This window comes from Pinus tabuliformis, chromosome 3_2, assembly GCF_031772625.1.
Source record: "Pinus tabuliformis cultivar Carrire ecotype Pingquan chromosome 3_2, CPIR1, whole genome shotgun sequence".
NCBI classification, from domain to species: Eukaryota; Viridiplantae; Streptophyta; class Pinopsida; order Pinales; family Pinaceae; genus Pinus; species Pinus tabuliformis.
In genome coordinates, this window is record NC_142302.1 from 1275858610 (window position 1) to 1275884462 (window position 25853).

General features: G+C 38.8%; 1 protein-coding gene across 1 annotated transcript in view; it reads left to right on the plus strand.

Annotated features, from left to right (window-relative positions):
* Positions 1-1009: 1009 nt before the first annotated feature.
* LOC149185396 (proteasome subunit beta type-6-like) overlaps positions 1010-25853 on the plus strand; it is a 161002-nt gene continuing 136158 nt past the window's right edge. The window contains exons 1-3 of the mRNA XM_089417919.1: positions 1010-1225; positions 1372-1438; positions 12035-12111. Of these exons, the coding sequence (XP_089274045.1) occupies positions 1187-1225; positions 1372-1438; positions 12035-12111 (183 nt within the window). The 5' untranslated portion in view covers positions 1010-1186. The remainder of the gene's footprint in view (positions 1226-1371; positions 1439-12034; positions 12112-25853) is intronic.

Here is a 25853-nt window from a genome sequence, read left to right on the forward strand (position 1 = left end):
GTTTGGTTTATTGTTTGCAAATCTTAAAATCATGTTATTATTAATTCTATATTAATAGTTTTTTAATATGGTTAAAGATATAAAAGTTAAAAATATTCATATTTCAATAACTTTCAATAAATTTGGTTTTTTTATTTTTTTGAAATATAATTCTACTTTTGTCTTACAGAATATAAGTTTTTGAATGAAATTCCTCCTTACTTAGCAACCATATTTTAAACATTGTTTAATCCAATGTATATTATAGGCTTCCATAAAAAAATAATTTCCTTTTTGTTATACATTTTTTTCCTAGGAAAATCCCAGCAGATCCACTTGAAGGGATTATTTTCTGCTAGCCAAACTAATTAGAGCCCAACCCTAAAGGCGTCAAGGAGGGTGGATAGTCGTTTTCTGGACCGCACCCTCTTTTGCTTACATGTAAAGCACTCTGCAACATGTCTTCTTGCCTGTGGCCTCCCGATAATGAGATGCTTTAATCATAGCCTAACCCTAAACGCGTCAAAGAGAATTAATCCAATAACCTCCTCACAAAATGCCTTTACAACAAAACTGAAACCAATTTAACTAACCCTCAAAGCTCCATTCTACATTCAAAACCCTTTTTTAATCCAAATCTATTATAAAATTAACCTTATTGAATATTTGCATATGAAGCAAAGTTCCACAAATTTTAAACACAATTTTTGGTTTTAAAAAAGTTTTCTCCACAAAGTAGATTCTACATTCAAAGCCCTTTTTTTAGTCCAAATCCATTATAAAGTTAGCCTTATTGAATATTTGCATATGAAGCAAAGTTCCACAAATTTTAAACACAATTTTTGGTTTTAATTTTTTTTTCTCCACAAAGTAAATTCCCCATTTTTTGATCATTAGTTTCTGAACATCAAATGAAAAAAATTGTTCGCAACAAAATTAAAGACTTCCTTAACTACTGTGTTGGCCTTCCGACTTTACCCAATAAAGTCCATTCACGCGCTTCACCCCTTTTAAAATATACATCTTTCACACTTTACTTTCCTACTTCATATAAAAGCTAAACTCCAGTCTGAAATACATACATCAACCCTTCAAGCTCTGGTCAGAGGCGGACGAGCTCTTTAGTTTAATCTACCACCAGATCCGATTTGGTGATTCCGGCGACGGTTCTTGAGGGCAAGACAAGGGTTTGTACAAGACTAAAACAATGGATATGGACTGGATGAATGCCCCTCACTCCATGGGGGTAAATATCAGCCTCGCTTCATTTATATTTACATGTGAAATACATTCGAACAACTTCATTTTAACGGTTTCAAATCCCTGGAGTCTTTTCATTTAAATCCTCAGAGTCCATTCTTACATTGTTCCTTCTTTTTCTTCTTCTTGCAGACAACAATTATCGGAGTGACCTACAATGGAGGAGTGGTGCTCGGAGCTGATTCGCGGACAAGCACAGGTAAGCCTATTTGTTTCACTTTAATGGGGTTGTAGGTTTTCCATGATTGATCAAGTTGGCCTGGTATAAACATTTGCATTTTTTCCAAAATGGAAACAATGAAGCCCTCTCATTGCGCTCAAGTCACGCGGGACAACTTGAAGAACCCTTCTAGGTAATCACCATGTAAGATTTTATAGACTAAATTGACACGGAAGAAGATCCAGGTGGTCTTTTGGGTAGTTTTGGTGCAGATTTCGAATTAAAAAAAATCACAATTTTCAGCCCCTTTCCCAATATTTTTGGGCAGTTTTGGAGCAGATTTTGAATTAAAAAAAAAATCACCATTTTCAGTCCTTTCCCAGCGATTTTTGTCCGCGAAACCCTCCAAATGGAGTTCTGACCCTCTTTATGTCACTCTTTTCGTTCCAAGCTTTCCAAAGTACTCAATTCCCATTATAATAGGGTTTTGCGAATATTTATCCCTATGTATATCATAAAAATACTAGAATGAAAAAAGAAAAGCTTGTGGAAGGCCACGAGCTGGGTTCACTGTGTTGGACATGTCAACAGACAACTGTCTGGGGCCATAACTTTGCTCCGAACTCGGGATTGAGCTCAATAGCTCGTTGGAAAGCAGCCTGGAATGAAGAGAACGTGAGTGGGGTTTGAACTCTGTTATATTAGTTTCGCGGGAAGAATATTGTGAGAACTTGAAACTTGTGATTTTCGATTTTTGATGCGAAACTGTAATATTTGGGATCTGTGCTGAAACAGTCAGGTGGATCAGGAGGTACCTAAACCTAAGTATATTTTCGCGTATGAAAATAGATTTTGGGATCAAAAAAGAAAAGAAGGTATGGAATGGGGAACTTCCTAGCTAGGCACGTGGCGTCGGTTGGTGAAAGTCTATCACAAGATGTTGCAGTGTGTTTTGGCATACATAGACCATTCAAATTGCGGATGGGGTTTGACTTGCATAAAAGAATAGTGTTGTGCCATTTACTCCCTGTCGATCAGTGTCAATGAAGCCAGAAATAAAGAAATTTGTTCGGTTGGGCATGCATTTTGGTAGGCGATATCTATCTTATGCATAGTATTTACAATGTGCAGATGCCATATAATCCTTTTCAATGGCTTGTAGATTGCAAGGTATCCTAATTCAAATTTCAGAATAATCGTGTATGGACTTTGATATGTACAATTTAATTCAACCATTTTATACAATGTTGAATGCTTATATAGATAAATTCTAGTAAATGTTTTCCTCCCGTCCATGGATGTAGACTGTAGTTACAAATAACTGACTTGAATGGGCATACGAGCTGAAAGAGTAGTGAGCCTATTGGGTTGTGCCAAATTTTGCAACTCGTACATAATGCCATTTCTTCTTTTTGCTTAGATATTGTATGTTGAAAGAGCATTGGATATGACTGCAACAACACTAGGCTTTGTGATTGGTTGAGAAGAGCATTGGATACAACCAATGTCTCTTGGTTCTAGTTGTGTTTGAATTCAAAGGATAAATTTGATTTTTTGGTAAAATTCTCCATCAAGTTCATTCATGTATACGTTTGATATTTTCAAAATATAAAAAAATACATGAACTTTAAGGAAAATTTCCATGCCCTCGTTAAATAGCATGATATATGATCAATTGTCATCCCCTCATTAAACAATATCATATATGATCAAATCCCATTCCCTCTTTAAACATTACAAATCTTGATAAAGTCCACTACTATATTAAACATATATAATATATGAAACTTGAATCATTATAAAATCCAATGGCTGCTACCAAATGGTGTTTACTACATAGTACTTCTACTAGGAATTTGAGGCAGTGAACTATTCAGGCATGTTGGCAAATCATATGCTTGTCATGGACTAGCAATTGCTATGATCTATCACTGCCATATATTGGAAATTGGTTGTCATTGATGTGAACCCAAGCAACAACCAATGGATGAGAAGGACAATGAATTTGCACGCTAGACCATCATCAATTGATAATACTCGTCATGGTGTTTCTAACGATAGGTGGTATGCCACGTAACTCCTCACGTTGACAAGATATGCCTTATCAAAGTTGGAGCCCCAATAGTATGGTCACGGTTCCCCAATTTGAATGATGAAAAACATCTTTTTGATTGGTCATACTTGGCATTAATATTTAAGGAAATCTTGGATAAATTATGACCAAGTCAATCCTCCAGAAATGATAAATATTCTTTGGCTAATCGACTTCAAAAGAAGGATCTAGTCGACCCCTAAAAGGGGTCTTTTATTGTTAAAAGTAATCCAAAAATGGAGATCAGGTTGGCCCCAAAAGCATTAAGAACATTGTTGCAAGATTAAGTTAGCGCCATAAGGATATTAATTTCATTGGTAGGTCGGCTCAGATTTTAAGGGCAAGTAGGCCCCCTTTCATGCCCGTTCATTTTGTATATAGTGTATTCGTATGGTCTCCAAAAACACAATACTATAAAGCATTTTCTTTGTGAATTCGTCTAATATATTTGAGGCCTATGTAGTCACGCAAATCAAAGGAGCAAGTCGAGTTTTCTAAGGAGTTTTATGGGTTTCATTGTTTTATTTTCTCTAGTGGATATTAGCTAGGCTAAAGACGTCCTTTTGAGGCAGTTTAGGGCCGTTTTGAGGTGCTTCTTCGAGGAATTTCGACTGCCTTTGAGGCTGAATTTCGACCCCCTCCTGAGGCTAATTTCTAAGGCAAATTTGAAGCCTAATTCAACCCTCTTTGAGTCAATTTATTGAGGCCCCTATTCGGCCTTTGTGTGGGTTGTGGCATAATTCCGGCCCCCCTTTTGAGGCATTTTTCGGCTAGTCTAAGGTTGCTTTTGAGATTTATTTTGGCCTCTCTCCTCAAGCATAAATTAGTCCTTGTTGTCTATGGCATTATTTCATTTAACCGGAGGCTGAACATCGTGTTTCTGAGGATGTATATGAGACCCATTACAAGGCATCTTTTGAGGCTAATTTTGCTATGATATTAGGGCCGTAGTAGCCCTGTGAATGTTGAATTATGTTAGGTCTGCATTGAAGGTTTAAAGAGGGTTGAATCATCCCTTGATAGCCACAGTTAAGTCTGAGCTTAGGCCGTAGACTAGGGGTTTGATCAAGGCTTGCATTGGGAGCAAAAAGAAAGGTTCGTGGGCCACAAATAGTTGGACAAATCAAGCAACTTTTAAGGGTAACTTTAGAGCTAATTTGGGGTAGTTTGATACACCAATTCAAGGCTTATCAAAGATAGATTGAAGGGCTAAATTTGAAGTGATCAACGGTAGAAGGAGGAAGTCACGCCATAGTCATAAGCTAGTCTTGAGTCTTGTTGAGGCTTGTTTTGGAAAGGCTGATTAGGCAAAGTCTTAGTGAAGATAGATTAGGCCTGTTAGCCATAGAAGGAAGAGATCATTTAAGGGTTGATCCAGAGCCAAGTTTCACAACAGAAAAGTGGAGTTTTAAGCACTGTGTAAAGGCTACATTGAATTGAAGTTCAAAAGGTTGGTTTGGTCACAAATTGAAGGGTTGATCAAGGATTGATCTCCCGACAAGTTTGAAGGATAGAGTGGCAGTAGAAGGCAAATTAGTGGTAGCAAGGTTGAGGCTAATCTCTCTCCGGGATGACCTATTAATCTGAGGTATGAAGCAGAATATCATTGTTGTTTAATTGTTAAGTTATATATATATATATATATATATATATATATATATATATATATATATATATATATATATATATATACACGTTGTTGAAGTATCATTGCATGTATCGACAAGGGCAATAGTAAAGATCTTCCCTGGTACAGGAGCCCACATTTATTTCTTTTATCTCTCAATTTTAGGGTGGCAAGGTGGCGTAAGGCGAAGAGTGAAGTCTCCTTCAGGTTGGAGCATGAGAACACTTCAGGGTGGCAAGGTGGTGCTAGGGCAAGTTGGAGCTAGTAAATATAGGGTGTTGGATTATCCTTTCAGTTGGAGTTGAAAAAACCATGGGGTTGGAGTTAGTAAAATCAGGTTGTTGGTGCATCCTTTCAGTTGGAGATGATAAAACCAGGGGGTTAGAGCCTCCTTCCAGTCGTTGCTGGATAATCTTGGAAATTGGAGCTTCTTGTTGACATAATTTTCAAGACATATATTAAAAGCGTTCAGTGGTTTTTCTCTCGGAAGGGTTTACACCTAAAAATTTCTTGTGTACTATTCATGTGATGTGATGTGTTGTTGATCATCTTATTTGATTTGTGGTAATGATATTTAATTCTCTGAAAGAAATTCAAATTATGTGAAATACTGATTCATCCCCCTCTCAGTAATTCCAAAACCATAGTCTAATGTTTATTGCATGCTGCGGACTCGCAGTTTGTTGTGCGCGTTGGGCTAAGTGAAGTGGTAAAGCTTTGAAGGTCCTTGAGTTATATGGGCAAGCCACAAGGTGACTATAATTGTGAAACTCGAGTTGTGGGTCTAACTCTCCAGGTGATTGTAATGAGTGTAGCAGTTTGTGGACAAGCATTGTGGGTGTCAGGGTTGGTAAAATAATGGGTAGAGTGGAGCTGGAGAGATGAACCAATAAAACGGAAGGTGCAAAATGTGATTACGTCAGGGTTTAGATTTTAGTTTTCATTTTATTTTATTTTATTTTTAAATAATTTTTTTCCTTTTCTTTTTAATATAACTGAAAATATAATTTTGAAAACACCAATTTTAATCAATGAGTACATCTTCTTAAATGATTTGTTCTGTTTGGGTTTGAAAGGTGAACTTATTTGCCAAGTTAAAATGAACTTGAATATTTTGTCAAATTTTGGACTTGAATGTTAAAATTTGGCAAACACTATTACTCTAGATACAAATGTAAACACCTAATTTTAATGTGTGTTGGCATAAGCTCTTATTTTATGCAATTTTCATTGCTACGAGTTGATGCTAATATGAAAGTAAGTTTATTGTTTTGCTTTGAAATCCTTGCCACCGAATTGTTTGCCCCATGCACAATCTCCTTTGTAATGATCTACTATTGTCTTGACTCCTAGTCATGATTGCTATTGTCATACTAATTGGAGTGTACTTTAACCATTTAAATGAATTGTAAACACCTAATTTTAACGTGTGTCACTGCCAGAAGCTCCTCAATTTTACAGTCCTCATCGTTGCCAGTTGACACTAGTATGAAGTTTTGCTTTGAAGTCCATGCCATTGAGTTGTTTGTCTTTCACGCACGATCTCCTTTGCAGTGATCTACTCTTGTTTTGACTCCTAGGCATGATTGGTGTTGTGATACCAATTGAAGTGTACTTCAACCATTTGGATGATCAAGGATCAAGACATTCATATTGAGTTGTATTTCAACCATTGATATCAGGTATCAGGCTAGACTGTACAACATAGATTCTCCAAGTGTGTATGATTTGCTGCACATCCAGTGCTTTTAAGTTGTCTTGTTGCCATGAACAAGCTCACTTGCAATGATCTACTCTTGTTTTATGCAAGGCTTATACGATGATACCACTTGTAATGTACTTGAACCATTTAGATGATTGAGACATTAGTGTGATACTAGTCAAAGAGTTTTCAAATTTCAAGCCATCGAGATGATCAAGATATATTTTCTGGTAACAATATGATTAAGGATAGAGAAAATTCTTGTGAATTTGATAGCTACAATCTAGGTCAATACAAGCAAAGATGAATAAAACTATACTATGAACAATTGTCCAAAAATAAACTTCCTATGAGCTAGCTTTATAAGTATATTGAGTGATTATGATGGTATGAGGTAAAATATTTTTTTAGGGGCACTGATTTCAATGATCCCCAAGATACATTGTGAAATCGACAAAAGCCCAAAACAAGTTTTGTTGCAAGGGCAGCGAAAAAGAAGCTACTCAAAGTGGTTAAAATACAAAGGTGGCTCTAGAATGGAACATGGACAAGTTGGCCTATAAGTTGTCAAATTAAATAATTTAGTTGGGAAAATGGTGCACCTTAATTTTTGTTAGTATGTAGCATGTCTCCCTCATTTCTAAATTTTGCCTTTCATTTTCTATTGAAGTATGCTTTGTTGTGTTAGTTTTTGGATGGAGTTTTGGGTAACATCAGACAGGTGTTCTAGTCTCTAATGAGGCTAAGAGGCTAAGGAACACAAGATCTCTAATACCCAAAAAAGGATGCGCAAGATAAGCTTGTGAAACACCTTAATTAAATTAATTAATCATATAATTAAAGTTTCCTAAGTCTAGCTTAGGAAAATTGGTTAATTAAAGGTTATTAACTAACGAAATCAACTTTTGCTCTAGAGACTTCTCTAAAGTGATTTGACTGAGTCTAATATGATTTGAGCCATCGATAACGATTGGAGCTTGGCCGTTGGTCCTCCAATGAGAGAATTATAAGAGCAAGTTGATGGGGCTTGGAGAAGTTGCATTAAGTGAGAGCGAGCATCAAGGGATCAAGGCAGTGCGAATTTCTCAGTGCGCAGTGTTCAACGAGGGAAGAGTTCGAGTCAGTAGAGCATTAGTGAAAGGGTTTCAACAGAAATTGGAGAGAGATTTCGAGGAGAAATTTCCACAGATTTTTCAGAAACAGAGGGAGGGCTGATTTCTTTTGCAGGAAGGCCACACTAGTGGGTGAAAGTTTTCCATTGCGCAAATCTAGGCAACAGATTGTCTTTCCAGTTGTCGGAAATCAATTATGGAGGGCAAAGTGAGTTGTCTAGTGCGAGTGTAGGATTGTATAAGGAGTGTAGGATCAACAATATCTTAGTTTCCGGCTAGTGTGTATTTCTCGTAGCTGCGTTTTTTGTGCGCATTTACTAGAGGAGGCTAAGTTTGATTTTGCTAGGGAAACAAAGGGTTTCTGGGTTGATCTACCAGTTGGAGTGGCAGAGAAAATTTTCCGGAGCTTTGCTAGTGTTTGGCAAGCAGTTCATTGTACTCTCTAATTTGCTGAAGATAATAAAACATAAACCCTCATCTGCTGCACAAGTTTCCCTTTGGGGTTTTTTCGGGGACTTTTTTAGTCCAAAACATTGGTGTCATTGTGTTTGTGTACATCTACTCAGTTCTTGATTTATTTCCACAACGTTTATTTAATTGTGAAGATTGCGATAGTGAGATATTCGTTATTTGCCGTTAATTAAATAATATAATACAAATAAATTGTATCAGTTAGAAGAATAGTTCCCAATTTATTGCAATCGTAGTTTTTTCACATGGTATCAGAGTGAGTCGATAAGATTTGAGGCTCAAAGGTGAAAGGAAGCAGATCATGCAATTTTAGAGGGAGATTTGAAGCACCGACTTCTAGATCTGTGCAAGCTAGCCTAGGGTGTGAATAACAGAGCAAAAGAAAATCGATTTCCAAATTCGGGAGAAGGAAAAGTTTGATTTTGCTTCAAATCTGTTGCAGTAGGTAGTGGTATTGTCGACAAGTAATTCCGGTGAGCAGATTAGTCAAGTTTGCAGAGTAGATTTGGGCGTAGAGATTTGCAACAAGGGTTTGCAGTTGCAAATCTGCGCAGGGAAGGAAGAGGAAAGCACATAGAGGGAACTTCCAATAAATTTTTCAGGGGGTTTGTAGTTATTCCGGTTGCAGGAAAGGAGGCCGTGATTTCTAGAAACAAAAGGCCATAACATACTTGTTAGTCCCTAACCAATATGAGTTTCAAGGTTAGTGGCCTATTCGAAGTAGTAGGTTGCATCTGGATTTTATAGTACTTGAAGATCTTCCAATTCTTCTAGTTCATTTAGATAGCCCTCCATTTAGAGTTTCTTTGTTTTGGCCTTATATGGTGCGAAAGGTTCGCATATTGCAAGTATAGACTTAGAGGTTGGCAATATCTCCTTCTCATCAGTAGGTGATGGCTCCTCAAGACCTTGAGAACATTCTCTAGATACCCTCAATGGAGACTTTTCTATAGGCTATTGAGTGTTTGGCTGGCACCGTTTCTTCTCTGTGATTGACAACTTTGTTTCTATTTATTTTCTAGAATATAGACCTTATATTCTAGGTTCTTAATGTCATAGGCTAGATATGCTTTTATAGAAGATGCAATCGCACTTCCCTTACATTTTGATTTTGATGTACCTAGTAGTGCCTTTGACAAATTTATAGTCATTCACTAGACATTAATAAAATTATCTTATCTATTCTTGGCTTTTACCAGTGTACAATTACTTTTCTCTCCAAGAAGTGGACATGCTACTTGGGCTTTAGCAATGCATTGACCAATGCCTTCACCACTTATTACAGATGAAAATAAACTAAATTTAGTGATGTTGATTTAAAAATTGACCTAGTTCAAGTCTACTCTACCATCTAACTCAACACTATCATTATGTGTGACTCTAATGTATTAAATGTAGAAATGTCTAGAATTTCTCATTCTCCCCCAAAATGGAAACGTTGGGGGAACATCATATATATATATATATATAACCCATGATCTTGCAAGAAAAAAAGAATGATACACATAACTGACATTTTACAAGGAATACCATGTCTATATTAATTCCCGTATATGCTTACATGATGCAAATTCAAAATTAGCCTTTACAGATGAGGCTATACATCCAAGATTCCAAAATCAGTGTTTATACACGAGGCTTTACATTCAAAATCAGCCTTTATATGTGGCTGTATGTGCTGAAATTAAAATAAAACATGAGCTAAAGACAAATGCAATTATATATAATAATAATTCTCATCCTCGTTAACAAAAATAGAACAATGTGCTTGTTTAGCAAAACTAGAGTGTGGATTGATTAGAGATAAATTTTAGTGGTAGATTGAATCTTTTTTGACCATAGAAGGGCCACATATCCTTTTGGGTGCTAAAGTGAGTTTGCACAAGAAAAACACTGCAGAAACGGGCTGTATTTGGGTCAAAACACCATGGGCCATATTGTATGTCATTTCCAAATCAGGAAATGCCATACAGTTGTTTCAGCATTTACAGGTGTTTCTGGTATGGGTATGCCAGGTTGGAGGGCATTACCTGCATCATAGGTGTGACTTTATTCCAACCGACTATATCCAACACATAAGAAACAGGAAAATGAAAGAGAGTGAAATATGTCATGAACTTTGACATGCATTTAATTAGAAAGAATCTATATACAACTTAGGTATCTGCTTTTATCTTAGTCAAACTGAAGTTCACCATATATTTGGTTCTCCCATTTTCTGTTTTTTTCCAGGACATGTCTACTTTTGTTTAGCCATTGATAACCCTTTAGGCTTTTTAGTTAGTATACCTTAAGAAAATATATGCTATAAAATTGTCAAAAGACTGTTGATTGTAAAAAATGCTTCTCATGAAGCTTCCTTTTGCTTTAATTAAGTGGCAAATATTCAACACCTATCAAGAGGTGGGGGACACTTTTTACATGTTTTTTGCATGCAACCTCCTGATCCTACTTAACAACCATGCTGGCTCGTTCGCTTATGAACAGCTCCCTTGAGGGAGTGTGCCAACCACTTTTTTGAGTAATTGAACCCTGGTGGGGTGATAATACACTACTTGCTTTTGGTAAGTAAATAGAAACTTCTTTGTAAGTAAATAATTCAGAACATATTAGATGCAGTACAATGTCCATAGCTCAAATTTGTATGTTAGACTGCAACTTCAATCTCATCACTATTATCCTATCTTTTCCATGTAAAATTGAGAATTAGTTGCATGCACTTTCTTAGAATTGCCTGTAAATGAATCAAAGGTTACTAGTAAGCCAAGTTATTCATGGCTTACAGAAATCAGGACAACATAAACTATAAATATTAAAGTAACAATGCCTGTGTATCTCGTCATCTAAATGATATGATGTTGACATATTGCTTAAATCCAGCAATTAGGATTCTTTCAGAAGTTTTGTGTTTCTAACCATTTTATACATCTTAAAAGAGAGTCAGCTGAAGCTTTTGTGTTTTCTAAAGACAAAAGTAATGAGGGATGTTGATGTTTACAAGTTTAGCTTAGTACCCAGTAGTTGCATTTTCTGAGACCCCAGTTTTTCTTTCAATAAGTCTTATGAGTCCATTTCTCGTCCATATTTCTTTCTGGTTAACTAATATACAGAAAGAAATATAAAACAATCTGAAGCAGTCATCAAACTAGCCCTTTATTTGAGAAACAAAGGTTCCATTGATAGTAGTACCCAGTAGTTGCATTTTCTGAGACCCCAGTTTTTCTTTCAATAAGTCTTATGAGTCCATTTCTCGTCCATATTTCTTTCTGGTTAACTAATATACAGAAAGAAATATAAAACAATCTGAAGCAGTCATCAAACTAGCCCTTTATTTGAGAAACAAAGGTTCCATTGATAGGGTATCTTGAGCCCGCTTGTGGTTTTGATTCCTTTTGGTTTGGCTACCTTTAATGGCATTTAAAGGAATCTGAATGGACCAAGTTCACATGGTTCTGAACTCCTTTTCAGCTAAAGCTTTGAATTGCAATGGTGCCTCCTTGAATCATCTAATTTGCTGGTTCAGTTGTCGGTATTGTGGATATTTTAATTGTCTTTGCATCTATCTGATTCTACTTTTGCACTGTAATTTTTCTAATATCCAAAATTTCAAATCTTTCACAATGTCTTGCAGGAATGTATGTGGCAAATCGAGCTTCAGATAAGATTACTCAACTCACAGATAATGTTTATCTCTGCCGCTCAGGCTCAGTAAGTTCCTTACTTTGTATTCTAATTAAGATCTCTAGGATGACCTAATGTTTTTGTAGATGTAGTAGCTAATTATTTAGATTTAAAGGGGCTTATGTCTGATACTCATGAAACATCATTGAAATTTCTCGTTGCAGTATAGCTGTTGGTCATAGAAATATTTCTAACCATTATGCAATGTCACAGCGCTTGGTGAACTTGAACCTTGAGGTTTGAAGTTTGCCAGGCCTCAAAAGAAACTTCAGGTTTGGCTCAGGTTCACTTTTCTCCGTTTGGCTCGGGAAGGGTTGTCAATGTCATTACATTCTGTATGCTGAGAAGGCAGGTAGAGGCATCGGGGCCAAGACTGCCATAACAATCTATGCCTTCTCCCACATAGATCAGTACAACCATTGGGCAATTCAATTGATTCTTTTACATTGTGTGTGTGTGTGTATTACAGTATACCTGCCAGTGTGTGTATGTGTATATATATATATATATATATAGGCATGCATGCATGTATGTACACTTCAAGAATTTTCTTGGGCACTAGCTCACCTTGTATCACTACAGTTATGATACTATTATACTTTTTGGGTTTGGTTTTAGTTAGACATGGCACTTTTTTTTCACTTTCTTTGTCTTACTTTCCGCATTACCTAGGAGCTGCTTTTGCACTCCCATGTTGTATTTACACTGGATGTATTGTTTAATCCCATAACCTACTTCTGTGGCCATTTGTTGGACTTTAAATGAAATTATCTTATCTTACTGTTGTAGGCTTACATTTCCATGATAGTCGTCTTTCCTATAATCAAGCCTTTGTTCATTTTGGGCGAGAGAAATCTATATAGAAATGATTTCATTCATATCCCCTTTTGTAACAGTAGATTATCATCAATAAGTTATGGCAATTCAGGCGTTTAAGCTTCCAAATACTGATTGGCAATAAAAAGAGTGCCAGGCCAGGGTTTCTCTACTTGTGTGAATCTGTATAAAATTTATTATATACTAGATCAATGAGACCTTTATAGCTTTATAGATCGGTGAGGCTGGGGTATTTTTATAGCTTTTTGGTAGATTTTTAGAAATAGATTTTTGGGTTTTTTTTTTTAATTAAATTAAAAAATTATATTTTCCATGTTGAGTTTGTCACGTGGGGTCCAGTACCTACTCAGTCAAGGATGCCAGTTCAGTACCAAATTGGTCCTTTGAATCAGGCAACAGGCTAAGTCGGTACAATCACTGGTCAAGTTTCAACTAGGTTGAACAATATTGGTAAATGGATTTGATTTTGAGTAGGATGATATATGCATCTAAATGTTAACCCATGGATGAGAAATTACTTCACAGAGTACATTGTTGGTGTAAGTTATAACACATGATTTTTATAGTACTTATGCAACAATCCATAATGGGGAGTGGATCAAGCAAAAATGCCATTTTGAAGTTAAAAGTGATTCCTATAGGCTTCAAATGTAGTTGGGGATTGTCAAAAAGCCAAAGGTTGTTAACTCTGTAGAAGTCGAGAGGGTTGGCCATAAAAGAGTAAGTCTCGGGAGAAGAACTGTTCAACAAGTTAGTGGATCCTTCCAACTCTAATGTATTCACCATTGCTTGGGGATATGACAAACCACATTGGAAGAAAATGCTATTTAACTTATTGCTAAAATCTATCTATTACAAATTTTTCTCCATCAGAGAGGAAGCCTATTTTTTTCAAATAAAAAATCATATTTTTTATTCGAGTTGAACCAAAAATACATTTGGCATGTGCTGACAGTGCTACAAATAAAAGAGAGTCTGGTGGACCATTACTGCCTCCTTATAACACATAACACGATTTCTGAGGACTTCAGCCCCTTTATAAAAACCAACTAAACATCCATATTTCTACCTGTCGTAGAATTAGAAAAAGTTTGAAACTTCACAAGTCTTCTAAGAATGTAGAAATTTCTGTTTTCCCACCCCGGTTTTCAGTTTCTCCTTATTTCTCCCATATAGTTAAATGCCCTTTCCCATAACCATACATTTAACAAGCTGAAAAAAATAAATTCGCTGAAAATACAAATTCTGGAAATTTTACAGAATGCTGGAAATTGCAGAAATAAAAATCAGCAGTGATAAACAGCCATTAAAACACATTTAAACACTGAGATTTTTGGTCAATGTGACCTTGAAAAAACCCCCTACAACTCTTGGGGAAAACTAGTTTGAGAGCTCTTCTTTATTTCTGAAAATTGCCTTTTACAGTGAGAAATTTTCAGCAAAAAATCAGCAAGCAAATTTACAACTTCTCTCTTTTCCCATGCTTCACAGCAAACTGGAAATTACAGCAAACATGACAGCAATAAATGCTGTACGGTCTCCTCGATTTTCGTGCCCACTTTCAACATTAAATGTTGCTGTATGGCCCTTGTTTTGCGTGCAGAAAAACCAGCAAACTGCTCCTCGATTTTTGTGCAAACCTCTCCTCGAAAATCGTGCCAAAATCTGCCTTTCACTGTGTGCTGAATCAATTGTACAAATCTACTCAACTGCTATTTTGGAATGTGTGCCAAGCTGCTGTCTCCTTCTCCTCCCTGCTCAGAAATCTCTCTTGCTCTCCTTCTCCCAATCTGCTCATGAAAGAATTGAATCGAATGTAATCTTTTCCTCCTTTTCTTCCCTTAATATAACTCCAAGTGACTTTTGGGTGATCCAAGTGACTTTTGGGTGATCTCTAAATCCAATGGCTGAAATAGATTTAGATCAATGGTTGAGATTAAATGCTCATTTAAATCTCACTTTTTATTTTTTAATTCACCCCACTTTAATAAAGATCCACTTAGTCATTTATTTCCAAAGTCACTTTTCCTTTCTAATTTTTCATTGACTTTATAAAAGTCACTTTAAAATTAGACTTAGTAACTTTATCACTTAAAGTCACTTTTAAATTAGATTTAACTTTATAAAATTATAAAGTCACTTTAGGAGAAAAATTAAATTCTTTTGGACACTTTTCCCTAGGCCAAAGATCAAAGCCTAAGGGAACCACCTGTCCTCTGGTACCAAATTTCAACACTCCCTCTTACGGAGGAAGGTGTTCCTCACCACACCCATCTTGTCTCTGAAGTAGACATGCTTGCCCCGTGGTAAGGCTTTGGTAATGATATCTGCAACCTGCTCATTAGTGGAAATATACTCAAGCTTCACAACTCCCTTCTGAACATAGTCTCTGATGAAATGATATCTGATCCCGATATGCTTTGACCTGTCATGAAATACTGGATTCTCCGTGAGTTTAATGCAACTCTGATTATCACAGTAAATCACTGAAGGTCTCAACGGCTGACCAAATAAGCCAAACAACATCTTGCGAAGCCAGATAGCCTCACAACTAGCTAGACTGGCTGCCATATACTCTGCTTCCGCTGAACTCAGTGCTACTGACTGCTGCTTCTGGCTGAACCATGACACTATTGCTGAACCCAACCCAAAACAGCACCCTGAAGTGTTCTTCCTATCAGAAGCACAACCTGCCCAATCAGAATCAGTGTATCCTGCCAATCTCACTCCATCTTCCTGCCTGTAGTCCAGACCATAATCCACTGTCCCCTGCAAGTACCGCAAAATGTGTTTTGCAGCCACCCAGTCAACCTTCCTAGGCTCACACATAAACTGACTCATCGTGTTGACTGCAAAACAGATATCTGGTCTAGTGTTGACCAAATACATCAAGGACCCAATCAGCTGCCTGTACAATGTGGGATCCACCAACTCGGAATCCGAAGCATGAAGCTTCTTCCAGTTGGTGATCATCGGTGTCGACATGGGTCTACAATCCTCCATGTGGAATCTGCTAAGGATGTCCACAATATACTTCCCCTGCCCCAGGAAGAAATGCCCCTCCTCCTGCCACACCTCCAAACCCAAAAAGTAATGCATCAAGCCGATGTCCTTCATCTCAAACTCCGTCGCAAGATCTCTCTTGCAGTGCTCTATGAGTCTCTCTGCACCTGTAATGATCAAGTCATCCACATACAACACCAGAATGAGAGGCTCCTCATCAATCACAATAAAGTAAAGGTTCGGATCTGCCTCACTCTTTGTGAAACCCATCCCCTGCAAATATGTATCTATCCTGGAGTACCAAGCTCTGGGAGCTTGCTTCAGGCCATAAAGGGCCTTCTTCAGTCTGCACACATGGGACTCCTTCCCATGCACCTCAAAGCCCTGTGGCTGCTCAATGTACACCTCGTCCTATATGAAGCCATTGAGAAATGCTATCTTCACATCCATCTGGTGGATCTTCCAACCCATCTCTGCTGCTATCGATATATTGGAGCGGATCGAAGTATATCGAGCCACGGGAGCGAAGGTCTCCTCATAATCAACTCCCTCTACTTGGGAGAACCCTCTAGCCACAAACCTCGCTTTGAATTTCTCAATGCTGCCATCTGCAGCATGCTTTACCTTGTAAAGCCATCTGGAAGTAACCACGGATTTGCCCTCAGGCCTAGGCACCACCTCCCAAACATCATTCTTCATGATAGAAGAATACTCCTCCTGCATGGCCTCTCTCCAGACCTACTGGCTAGCTGCCTCCTCATAGCTAGAAGGCTCAGAGTCAAGGATGCTGGTAACCATCGCCATATAGCTACAAGACCTCTCAAGTGGTCTACTCTCTCTGACCGACCTCTTCGGCTCAGCAACAGATGTGGCATCTTTCAAGGTGTCCTGAAGCCACTTGGGCTTCCTCTTCCCTGAGCGCACTTCTCCCACCGAAGAATGAAACTCCTCCTCCTCATCATCATTAGGAGCCTGAAATCCTGACTGTCTGTCTGCTGTCCTCCTGCCTGCACTTGAACCTGTAGAAGCTGAGGTACCGTGTGAATTGTCCATCAATGGACTCCCTAGTGAACTGCTCTGCATGCTGCCCGGAGCACCACCCCTCTGGCTCGGCGAGCCACTGCTCACTGACGGACCTGACATCCTCATAAATGTACCTCCGGATCCTCCTGATCCCTGCGACTGACTCAACTGTTGTCGAGGGTATGGTTGATCCAGATACTCTAACTCCCGTGACCTCCTAAAGGCCCTGTCCTCCTCGAACTTCACATCCCGTCTGACAACAACTCTCCTCTGTGCAGGAATGTAAATCCGAAAGGCCTTTGAGGTCTCACTGTAGCCCACAAAGATACCCTTCTCTGCGGTGGGCTCTAGTTTGGTCCTCTTCTCCTTGGGTATATAGGAGTATGTAATGCATCCAAAGATATGAAGATGACCAATATCAGGCTTCTTCCCAGAGAAAGCCTCCTCCGGAGTCATGTGCCCCAAGGCACGATGCGAACTCCTGTTCTGCAAGTAAACAGCTGTGTTGCAAGCCTCTGCCCACAAGAACAATGGCAACCCCTGATCATGTAACATGGCTTTGGCAGCCCCTATGATGGATCTGTTCTTCCTCTTTGCAACCCCGTTCTGCTGGGGGTTGTAAGGAATAGTGAACTCCCTCCTAATGCCTGCCTCCGCACAATAGTCAACAAACTTTCCAAGGGTGTACTCTCCTCCATTGTCCGACCTCAAGGACTTCATCTTTCGACTTGTCTGAGTCTCCACAAGAGCTCTGAACTCCTGAAACTGCTTGAAGACCTCACTCTTGGTCTTCAAAAAATAAATCCAGGTCCTCCTGGAGTGATCATCAATGAGTAAAACATAGTACTCATATCCACTCAAGGAAACATGAGACATCCGACCGCTCACATCGGAATGAATCAAATCAAGTATCCCCGTCGCTCTGCTGTCACTGTTGGGAAAAGGGGATTTGGCAAATTTGCCCATCGCACAACCTCTGCAAGTATCAAAGTGATTAGTACTGAAATCTGACACACCTGTAGTGATCTCCTGCAATGTCCTCAAGGCTCCATGATACATATGTCCCATCCTGCGGTGCCAAATCTCACACAGCTCAGAACTGCTAGCTCTGCTGTCGGTACTACTGCTCAATGCCAAAAGGGGCTGGAATGCAAACTTGTACACCTTTGCATGGCGTACACCTATCACTCTAGCTGAATCAGCTGGAGTGCCCCTGGGATACATCAACACCTGTCCTCCCCTGAACAGTACCTCATATCCTCTGTCCTCCAAAGCTGAGACGGATATGAGGTTCTTCCTCATCCCTGGCACATAAAGAACCCTCTGACACCTTCAAGGGAGGTTTGGACTCCCTCTGAAATGTCACTGTCCCCACCTCGACTGCTCTAACAACTCTGTTATCACCGAGTACTACCTCAATATCAGTGCCACTCTCTGAAAGCTCTGAGAAGTACTCACGGACTCCTGTCATATGACGTGAAGCCCCATTGTCCACATACCAGATACCTGAAGATGCTCTGCTAATCGAGGGAAAAACATGCTCTCTGTGAACCTGTGTGGCAAGTGATCCTGCACTAGAGGACTCACACGTAGTGAACGCAAACTCTCGGTCAAAACGACCAGCAAAGTCCTGAATCTTTGCTGAAGCTGCCACGTCCTGGTTCTTCCCCTTCTTCTTCTTCTTCTCCGGACACACAACTGCATAATGTCCCATCTTTTGACAATTCCAACACTTCACCTTGGAATATTCCTTCTGTGTGTTCCCCTGTTTACCTTTACCTTTGCCTTTGCCCCTACCACTGCTTGTGGAAGCCTGCTTCTTCCCTTTGTCTTTCTTGCCTCCTGCCACCAGTGCTACATCTTCATCCTGCTCAATTGGCTTGGCTGCCCCAAGCTGACTTTTCCTGATCTCTGTCTGAATGCAATCATCCCAAAACCTCTCCCATGTGGGAAGGGTCTCACGTGCACAAACCCCATCAGCAAAGTTCAACCATGAACGGGGAAGGCCATTCACTGCAATCCGCACCAACTCAGTGGGTGGAATGGCCTCTCCAATCGCTGCCAACTCATCTCTCACATTAGTAATCTTTGTGAGATATCCAACTGCACTATCATTACCCATCTTAATGTTCTTCAGCTTCTCCTTCAGGACCATCTTCCGGTTCTCATTGGTACTCTGGTAGAGATTGGACAATGCTGTCCACATCTCATGGGCATTGCTCTTTCCTTTCACATGAGGAATGCAATGGTCTTTGATTCCGTCTAGAATCAGCCTCTTACCCTTGTTGTTCTTTTTATTATAAGCTGTCAACTGAGTACATCAGTAGGCACAACAACAGGGTTCTGTGTGGTATGCACCATGATATCCCAGACTTCTGCCTCCTCAAAGATACTCTGCATTCTCTCCTTTCAAACGCTGTAATTTATATGCCCATCCAGCCTATCCTCCACCTTCAATCCCAATGACATCCTGCTGTCCTAAAACTGAAAAATAGCACTGCTGTAGTAAAGATAAAAATGTTGTTTATGAAAAAATCAGCTTGCTGGAATTTTCTGAGTGAAAAATCAGCAACTGTAATTTTTCCTTTTGCTTTCCCAAACTGCCCTTCAGCACTCAAGCTCTGATACCATGTAGAAATTTCTGTTTTTCCCACCCCGGTTTTCAGTTTCTCCTTATTTCTCCCATATAGTTAAATGCCCTTTCCCATAACCATACATTTAACAAGCTGAAAAAAATAAATTTGCTGAAAACACAAATTCTGGAAATTTTACAGAATGCTGGAAATTGCAGAAATAAAAATCAGCAGTAATAAACAGCTATTAAAACACATTTAAACACTGAGATTTTTGGTCAATGTGACCCTGGAAAAACCCCCTACAACTCTTGGGGAAAACCAGATTGAGAACTCTTCTTTATTTCTGAAAATTGCCTTTTACAGTGAGAAATTTTCAGCAAAAAATCAGCGAGCAAATTTACAACTTATCTCTTTTCCCATGCTTCACAGCAAACTGGAAATTACAGCAAACATGACAGCAATAAATGCTGTACGGTCTCCTCGATTTTTGTGCCCACTTTCAGCATTAAATGCTGCTGTATGGCCCTCGTTTTGCGTGCAGAAAAACCAGCAAACTTCTCCTCGATTTTTGTGCAAACCTCTCCTCGAAAATCGTGCCAAAATCTGCCTTTCACTGTGTACTGAATCAGCTGTACAAATCTGCTCAACTGCTGCCTTGGAATGTGTGCCAAGCTGCTGTCTCCTTCTCCTCCCTGCTCAGAAATCTCTCTTGCTCTCTTGCTCTCCTTCTCCCAATCTGCTCATGAAAGAATTGAATCGAATGTAATCTTTTCCTCCTTTTCCTCCCTTAATATAACTCCAAGTGATTTTTGGGTGATCCAAGTAACTTTTGGGTGATCTCTAAATCCAATGGCTGAAATAGATTTAGATCAATTGCTGAGATTAAATGCTCATTTAAATCTCACTTTTTATTTTTTAATTCACCCCACTTTAATAAAGACCCACTTAGTCATTTATTTCCAAAGTCACTTTTCCTTTCTAATTTTTCATTGACTTTATAAAAGTCACTTTAAAATTAGACTTAGTAACTTTATCACTTAAAGTCACTTTTAAATTAGATTTAACTTTATAAAATTATAAAGTCACTTTAGGAGAAAAATTAAATTCTTTTGGACACTTTTCCCTAGGCCAAAGATCAAAGCCTAAGGGAACCACCTGTCCTCCGGTACCAAATTTCAACAAAGAATTCAACCCTTTTGTTCTGCATAATTCCATGTTATATTCCTCTAAAATATACGATTTTTCATCTCGAGTTAGACCTCTTTTGAATAGCCCATTTGTTTTAGAATTCTGCTCTTTATAAAGTTGTTGGTGTTGAAGTTTGTAGCTCAAGCAGGTACTTTTGCACAGGCCTTGTGCCTAGGTGTGGCACGTGCAGAAGTCACCAACATCGCCTTAGGACACTTTTTCTAGGTTGACAAGTTGTTGATGTAACTTAGCCTAACTTTAACATAGGAAAAACACATATTAATATGTTGGCTAATTTTAGCCGTTGATCTCAAGTGAGGCGAGATGTAATCTTGGCCCTCAATCTCTTTGAGATTTGGGTTGGGTTTTGGCTCAATCTGGAGTTATAAAAACAAGCTAAGGTGAGGAGAAGACACACAAACGACAACACAAGGTTGAGAGCGACATCTCAGTGAGTGATCCCTGGGTCCAAGGGAGTGCAGAAGGGCTGGATATCCAGATCTGCAAGAAAGAGCAGGTTTGCAGGATCAAATCTGGCATATTGTAATCTGTAATTTCTCAGTCTGGCCATTATCTAGGATGGGATCCCAAGTAAGTTTCGAGTTTTTATTAATGAAGAACTGATTTGTTGGGCAGAAATCTGTTTGTGATTATGTTATTCAAATTGTAATTTGCTTCCGCTGAATATTATGTGTTAGGAACATAGCCATGTATTTGTTCAGTAGTTAATTGCTTGGGATCAAACACTGGGTGCTGGGTTTGTGTAAAATGTTTCTGTTGTTGCTGCTTGTAATGTCCCCTATGGATTAATTGCCCACGGAAGGACGCAATAGCCTATCCAACCCCATAGGCTATAGTATTTGTTAAAGGGGGAAACCCAATTATCCAATGTTTTGGGGCAACATTGGGTAAATTTTGGGGTAGCTGGGGCAAAAAGTCCAAATTGGGGGTTGCACTTGCAACCCCTCATAGTTGAGGAGTCCCGCAAGGAAATCTATAATAAAGGAGAATTGGAATCACATTTTCATCATCAATTTGAATTGAATATCTCTGTTTTCTTGAGCTAAGGCTTTGAGGATTTTAAGACTCCTTCTTGATTAGTTTCTGTGGAGGTGATCTCACCCTAGCTAATCCCCTTGTCTAGTTTTGGTGGAGCTGATGCCATCCTACCTAGACACCTATTTTTTTTGTTCTGGCACAGCAAATTTACTTTGAAGTAACTCGGATATATCCTGAAAGCAACCCTATGATATTATTTGTCTGGTCAAACAAATTTTTCTTCTTCACTGTTCTGTTACAACACATTCTTGGAGCAAAATTCGGTTCCTGGTTAAGAAGCTTCTCTGGCTGTTTCGTTAGTCAACAAATTTGGTCCATAAACAGCAGAAGCACCTTCCGAGCTCCTCTGAAGTGGACAAGAGTGTCTCTGCAATAGCGGTAACAGTTCAGAAAGAGTGGATTAGGGCACCCACGGATCAAAGCAACATAGTTGGAGATTTCCCTGCGGCAGCATAGGACACGTGGGCATTGTATCAAATTACCCCGTGGTAGCCTGCTAGAGCAACTGCGGATCAAACAAAACCCCCGTGGCAGTAAGGCATCTCCCCGGCAGCCTGAGGTATCCCGTGGAAGGTACCCGTGTTAGAGACAGCGAGTGGAATGTGTACATTCTATGCAGTGAGGGTTTGTACGACCCAGTGAAGTTCTGAGGGCAGCAGCGGCCTTAGTCCTGATTGTTTGTGTGGCAGCGCTGTAAAGATTCTTGGACCACTGCGGCTGAGTAAACATAGATTCTATGGTACTAAGGTTAGGGTTTCATAGTGGTAAAAACGGAGCCTTTCACACGATGGTCAAGCATTTGTAACAGCAAGGCAAACGGGTTATCATAAGTAGAAGCGAGTGGAAGTAGTATAGATAATTCTCCAGTGAGCTGTTAAGTAGTTTAGCAGTACAGAATTAAACAAGAGTGGATACAGTTAGACAGTTGAATATTGACAGCAGAGGTTGGATTATTGGTTCTTTGGGCAGTCAGCCCTAGTTCAATGTGATTTTGTTGAATAGTTACTGGAGATTATATATTCATGCATGCATAGAATAATATATGCTGTCATATGAATGCATACTACTATTCATAATCCTCTCTGATTTATTGAAACCCTTGGCAAATAGAACCGTAAGGGCAGAAAAATTACCCAAGGACATTACACTGCTGTTAGCATTTCCAGTTTCTAGATTTTCCTTTTGAAGAAAAAACACAAAAAATGTCAGATTACAAATTTTAGAACATAACAGTTGTATCATACCCAGTTTCCTGACCTCATGGAGGAGAATTACCAATGATGGCCAAATTTCTTGGATGCAGACAGTTATGAAAGAGTAGTTTGCGTATTATCCCTCGAATAACATGGGTTATGGGAATCTTATAATGAAGAACCTCCTGAAGACAAGTTTTTAAGAATGTGTTCACTGTTCTGCTTTATGAAGAAGATCAAAGGAGATGGTTCTCGGAACTTGAATCTTTATCAAAAAAGGAATCTACAGGTGATGAGGAATGTGCAGTTCATGTTGAGGACCATAAGAATAAGTCATAACCTCAGTCCAGATATGGGATACTCCAGAATTTGAGAGGGCTTCATCAGTGTTAGCTTCATTATCAGTTGGTAATGGTGTGCACAGGATGCTACTGAATCATCAAAAGTTATCATACGGCACACTGAAAACGAAGCTTGGGATCATGATCAATCTATCGATCTCTTAGTGGGCTCACATGTTAACCAAAATTTGTTTAAAGGTTCCGCAACAACTCTTGTTGCTCAAGAAGCCCATTGTAGACCTTCGGGAAATAGGGGTATCTCAGCCAGCCCATGAAGATGCTCTATTATAAGCATGTCTTTATGGTCAGGTCAAAGCTACTGAATTATTAATCAACTCAAAGATGATCAATTCAACGCTTTCTACACATGAATTGGTGTATGCTGACTACGAAGCTTATAGAGCTGCTTTATCAATTTCAAACAAAAATAGGGAGAGTGTTGATATGCATGGGACAGTCTCCTTGGGAAGCATAGAATTATATGTCCAATATAGGAGGAGATCAGAATCAAACATTAAAATCACAATCAAACATGAAATGTTGAACTAGTGTCTGCAATAAACATGCTAACAAATTATTGGGATTTTATCTATTCAAACGACTTGATTCCTTCCAACAATGAAAATGCTCACCACCAGATGTCAGATAACGATGAGATTGTGCATTAGTTTGCATATCCCAGGGAGATGATGCTATCGAAGTTGTCTCACTATTTGCAGCCATGGGATATTTTCCTTCATATATGATATTGTTTGTTTGCTGTGAGGGTAGCGGGTACCATTTTCCTTTGAGCCATTCTTGAGCAGGTCTTAATTTGGAGTAATGATACATTTTCTGTATATGATTGTGAGGAAAATATATAAGGAAAAGCTCAGAATTGGTGCTCATAGCTTGGGTGATGATGCCCGGCCACCAGCACCCTTTGTCAGAAGCTTCAACTGCGTCTCGGATGGAGTAATTGTAATTGTGGGGTGCCTGAGGGGGAATGGGTCTGACTGGGGTATAGGGAACATCTTCTTTCTCACTGTCTGAAGCCGTATTTTTCACTGATTTCTGACCAGCAACCTCATCAGGTTGTACAGTTTTGGCTACTGAAGGTTCATGCTCCGAATCTTGAATTGGTATTCCCATTTTAACCAACTCCGTTCCTTCTGGATCATCTGCTGTTTGGGCTTCTTCCACACGTCCCTTCTCTTTAGAGTTTTCAGGTGGATGCAGGTCATCTTCCTGCTCGCGACAATCTCCATTTGTAACTTCTGCAATTGATTTTTTTAAATGCTGAAATGCTTCTTGAATACTAACCTGTTCAACGTAATCAAGATGTGAACGTAATGGCATATTGTGCGGCGAACTACGTTCAAAGGCTCGCATGATTATATCGTGTGCCATGGCTCTGATACCACTGTAGCATAAAAACTTATGCTGAAGCACGAAAAGATTGATAGCTTGAAGATTTAATTGTTAAAATACACACAGGTATTTAAAATAATAATTTATTATTATATAAAATGTATAAGATGATTTGAATGTACAATGAGGACCTTGCTTTTATACCTCAGCAGGTGACCTTTTGTGAACAAGCATGTCTTTTAGACATGCCTTTTCACTTAATTTAATGACTAATTAAATTAAATAATATTTAATTATTTAATATTTATATTTTATTTTATTTAGCTAATTGTTATGAATTATATTCATAACAAAGATGTTTTTAGGCTTTATAATGGCAGTCTTTGTGGGAAGTGTTTTATTGCAAGTGGTCTGGAACAGACTTTTAGGGCCAAGGGCAACACCAGTTCTGTCTTGGATTTGGCTTGACTTGCCATCCCAACTTCATACTACAGTTTTTGTACGTGCTAAGGGTTTGTGAACAGTTGAGTGTTGTTACTAGCCACTACTGTAGTTCTCCTCGGTTGGTGATATAGACCTGTTATAATATATACTGCTGGTCGCTTGCTGGAATTTTCTGTTGTATGGAATCTATTGTTGCTGATACAATTATTACTGTTGTTTTGTTTCTGTTATTGCTTCTATGAGCATTTTCTTTAGTATCCATTTTCTAGGTCTTAGTGTGCTGGTCCACAGTTCCGAACAAATGCACCAAAGCTTGGATTGGAGTTCCTTGGGTTTAATAGACCTTGTTCATTTTCCAAAAAAAATTTGTGATCTTGGCAATTCTCCCTTAAATGGCTTCATCGTATTATGTAAATTGAAGGAGAGACAATTCTTTAAATTTTCCCTTGGTAGTTGTGCAAACGCTGGAGGGTTGCAAGGCCAAATCCACACATGAATGCAGTGACTTAGCCTATAACATGATTACACCATTTAATCCCTTTATTTCCTCATAGATTATGCAATAGGGTCCAAATTCATTTAATGAATTGCATGTCAGGTGGGTGTTGAAGGTGGGAAATATTAAGCAAATATCTTGATTTTGGTAGTCTCATCTTAGCAACACCCCGAGAGCATAGTTTTAAAAACTGGAATCGATCTTCTAATCAGCCACCTATCAAGTTGCGTTTCGAACAAGAACCAGATGGAACTAGATT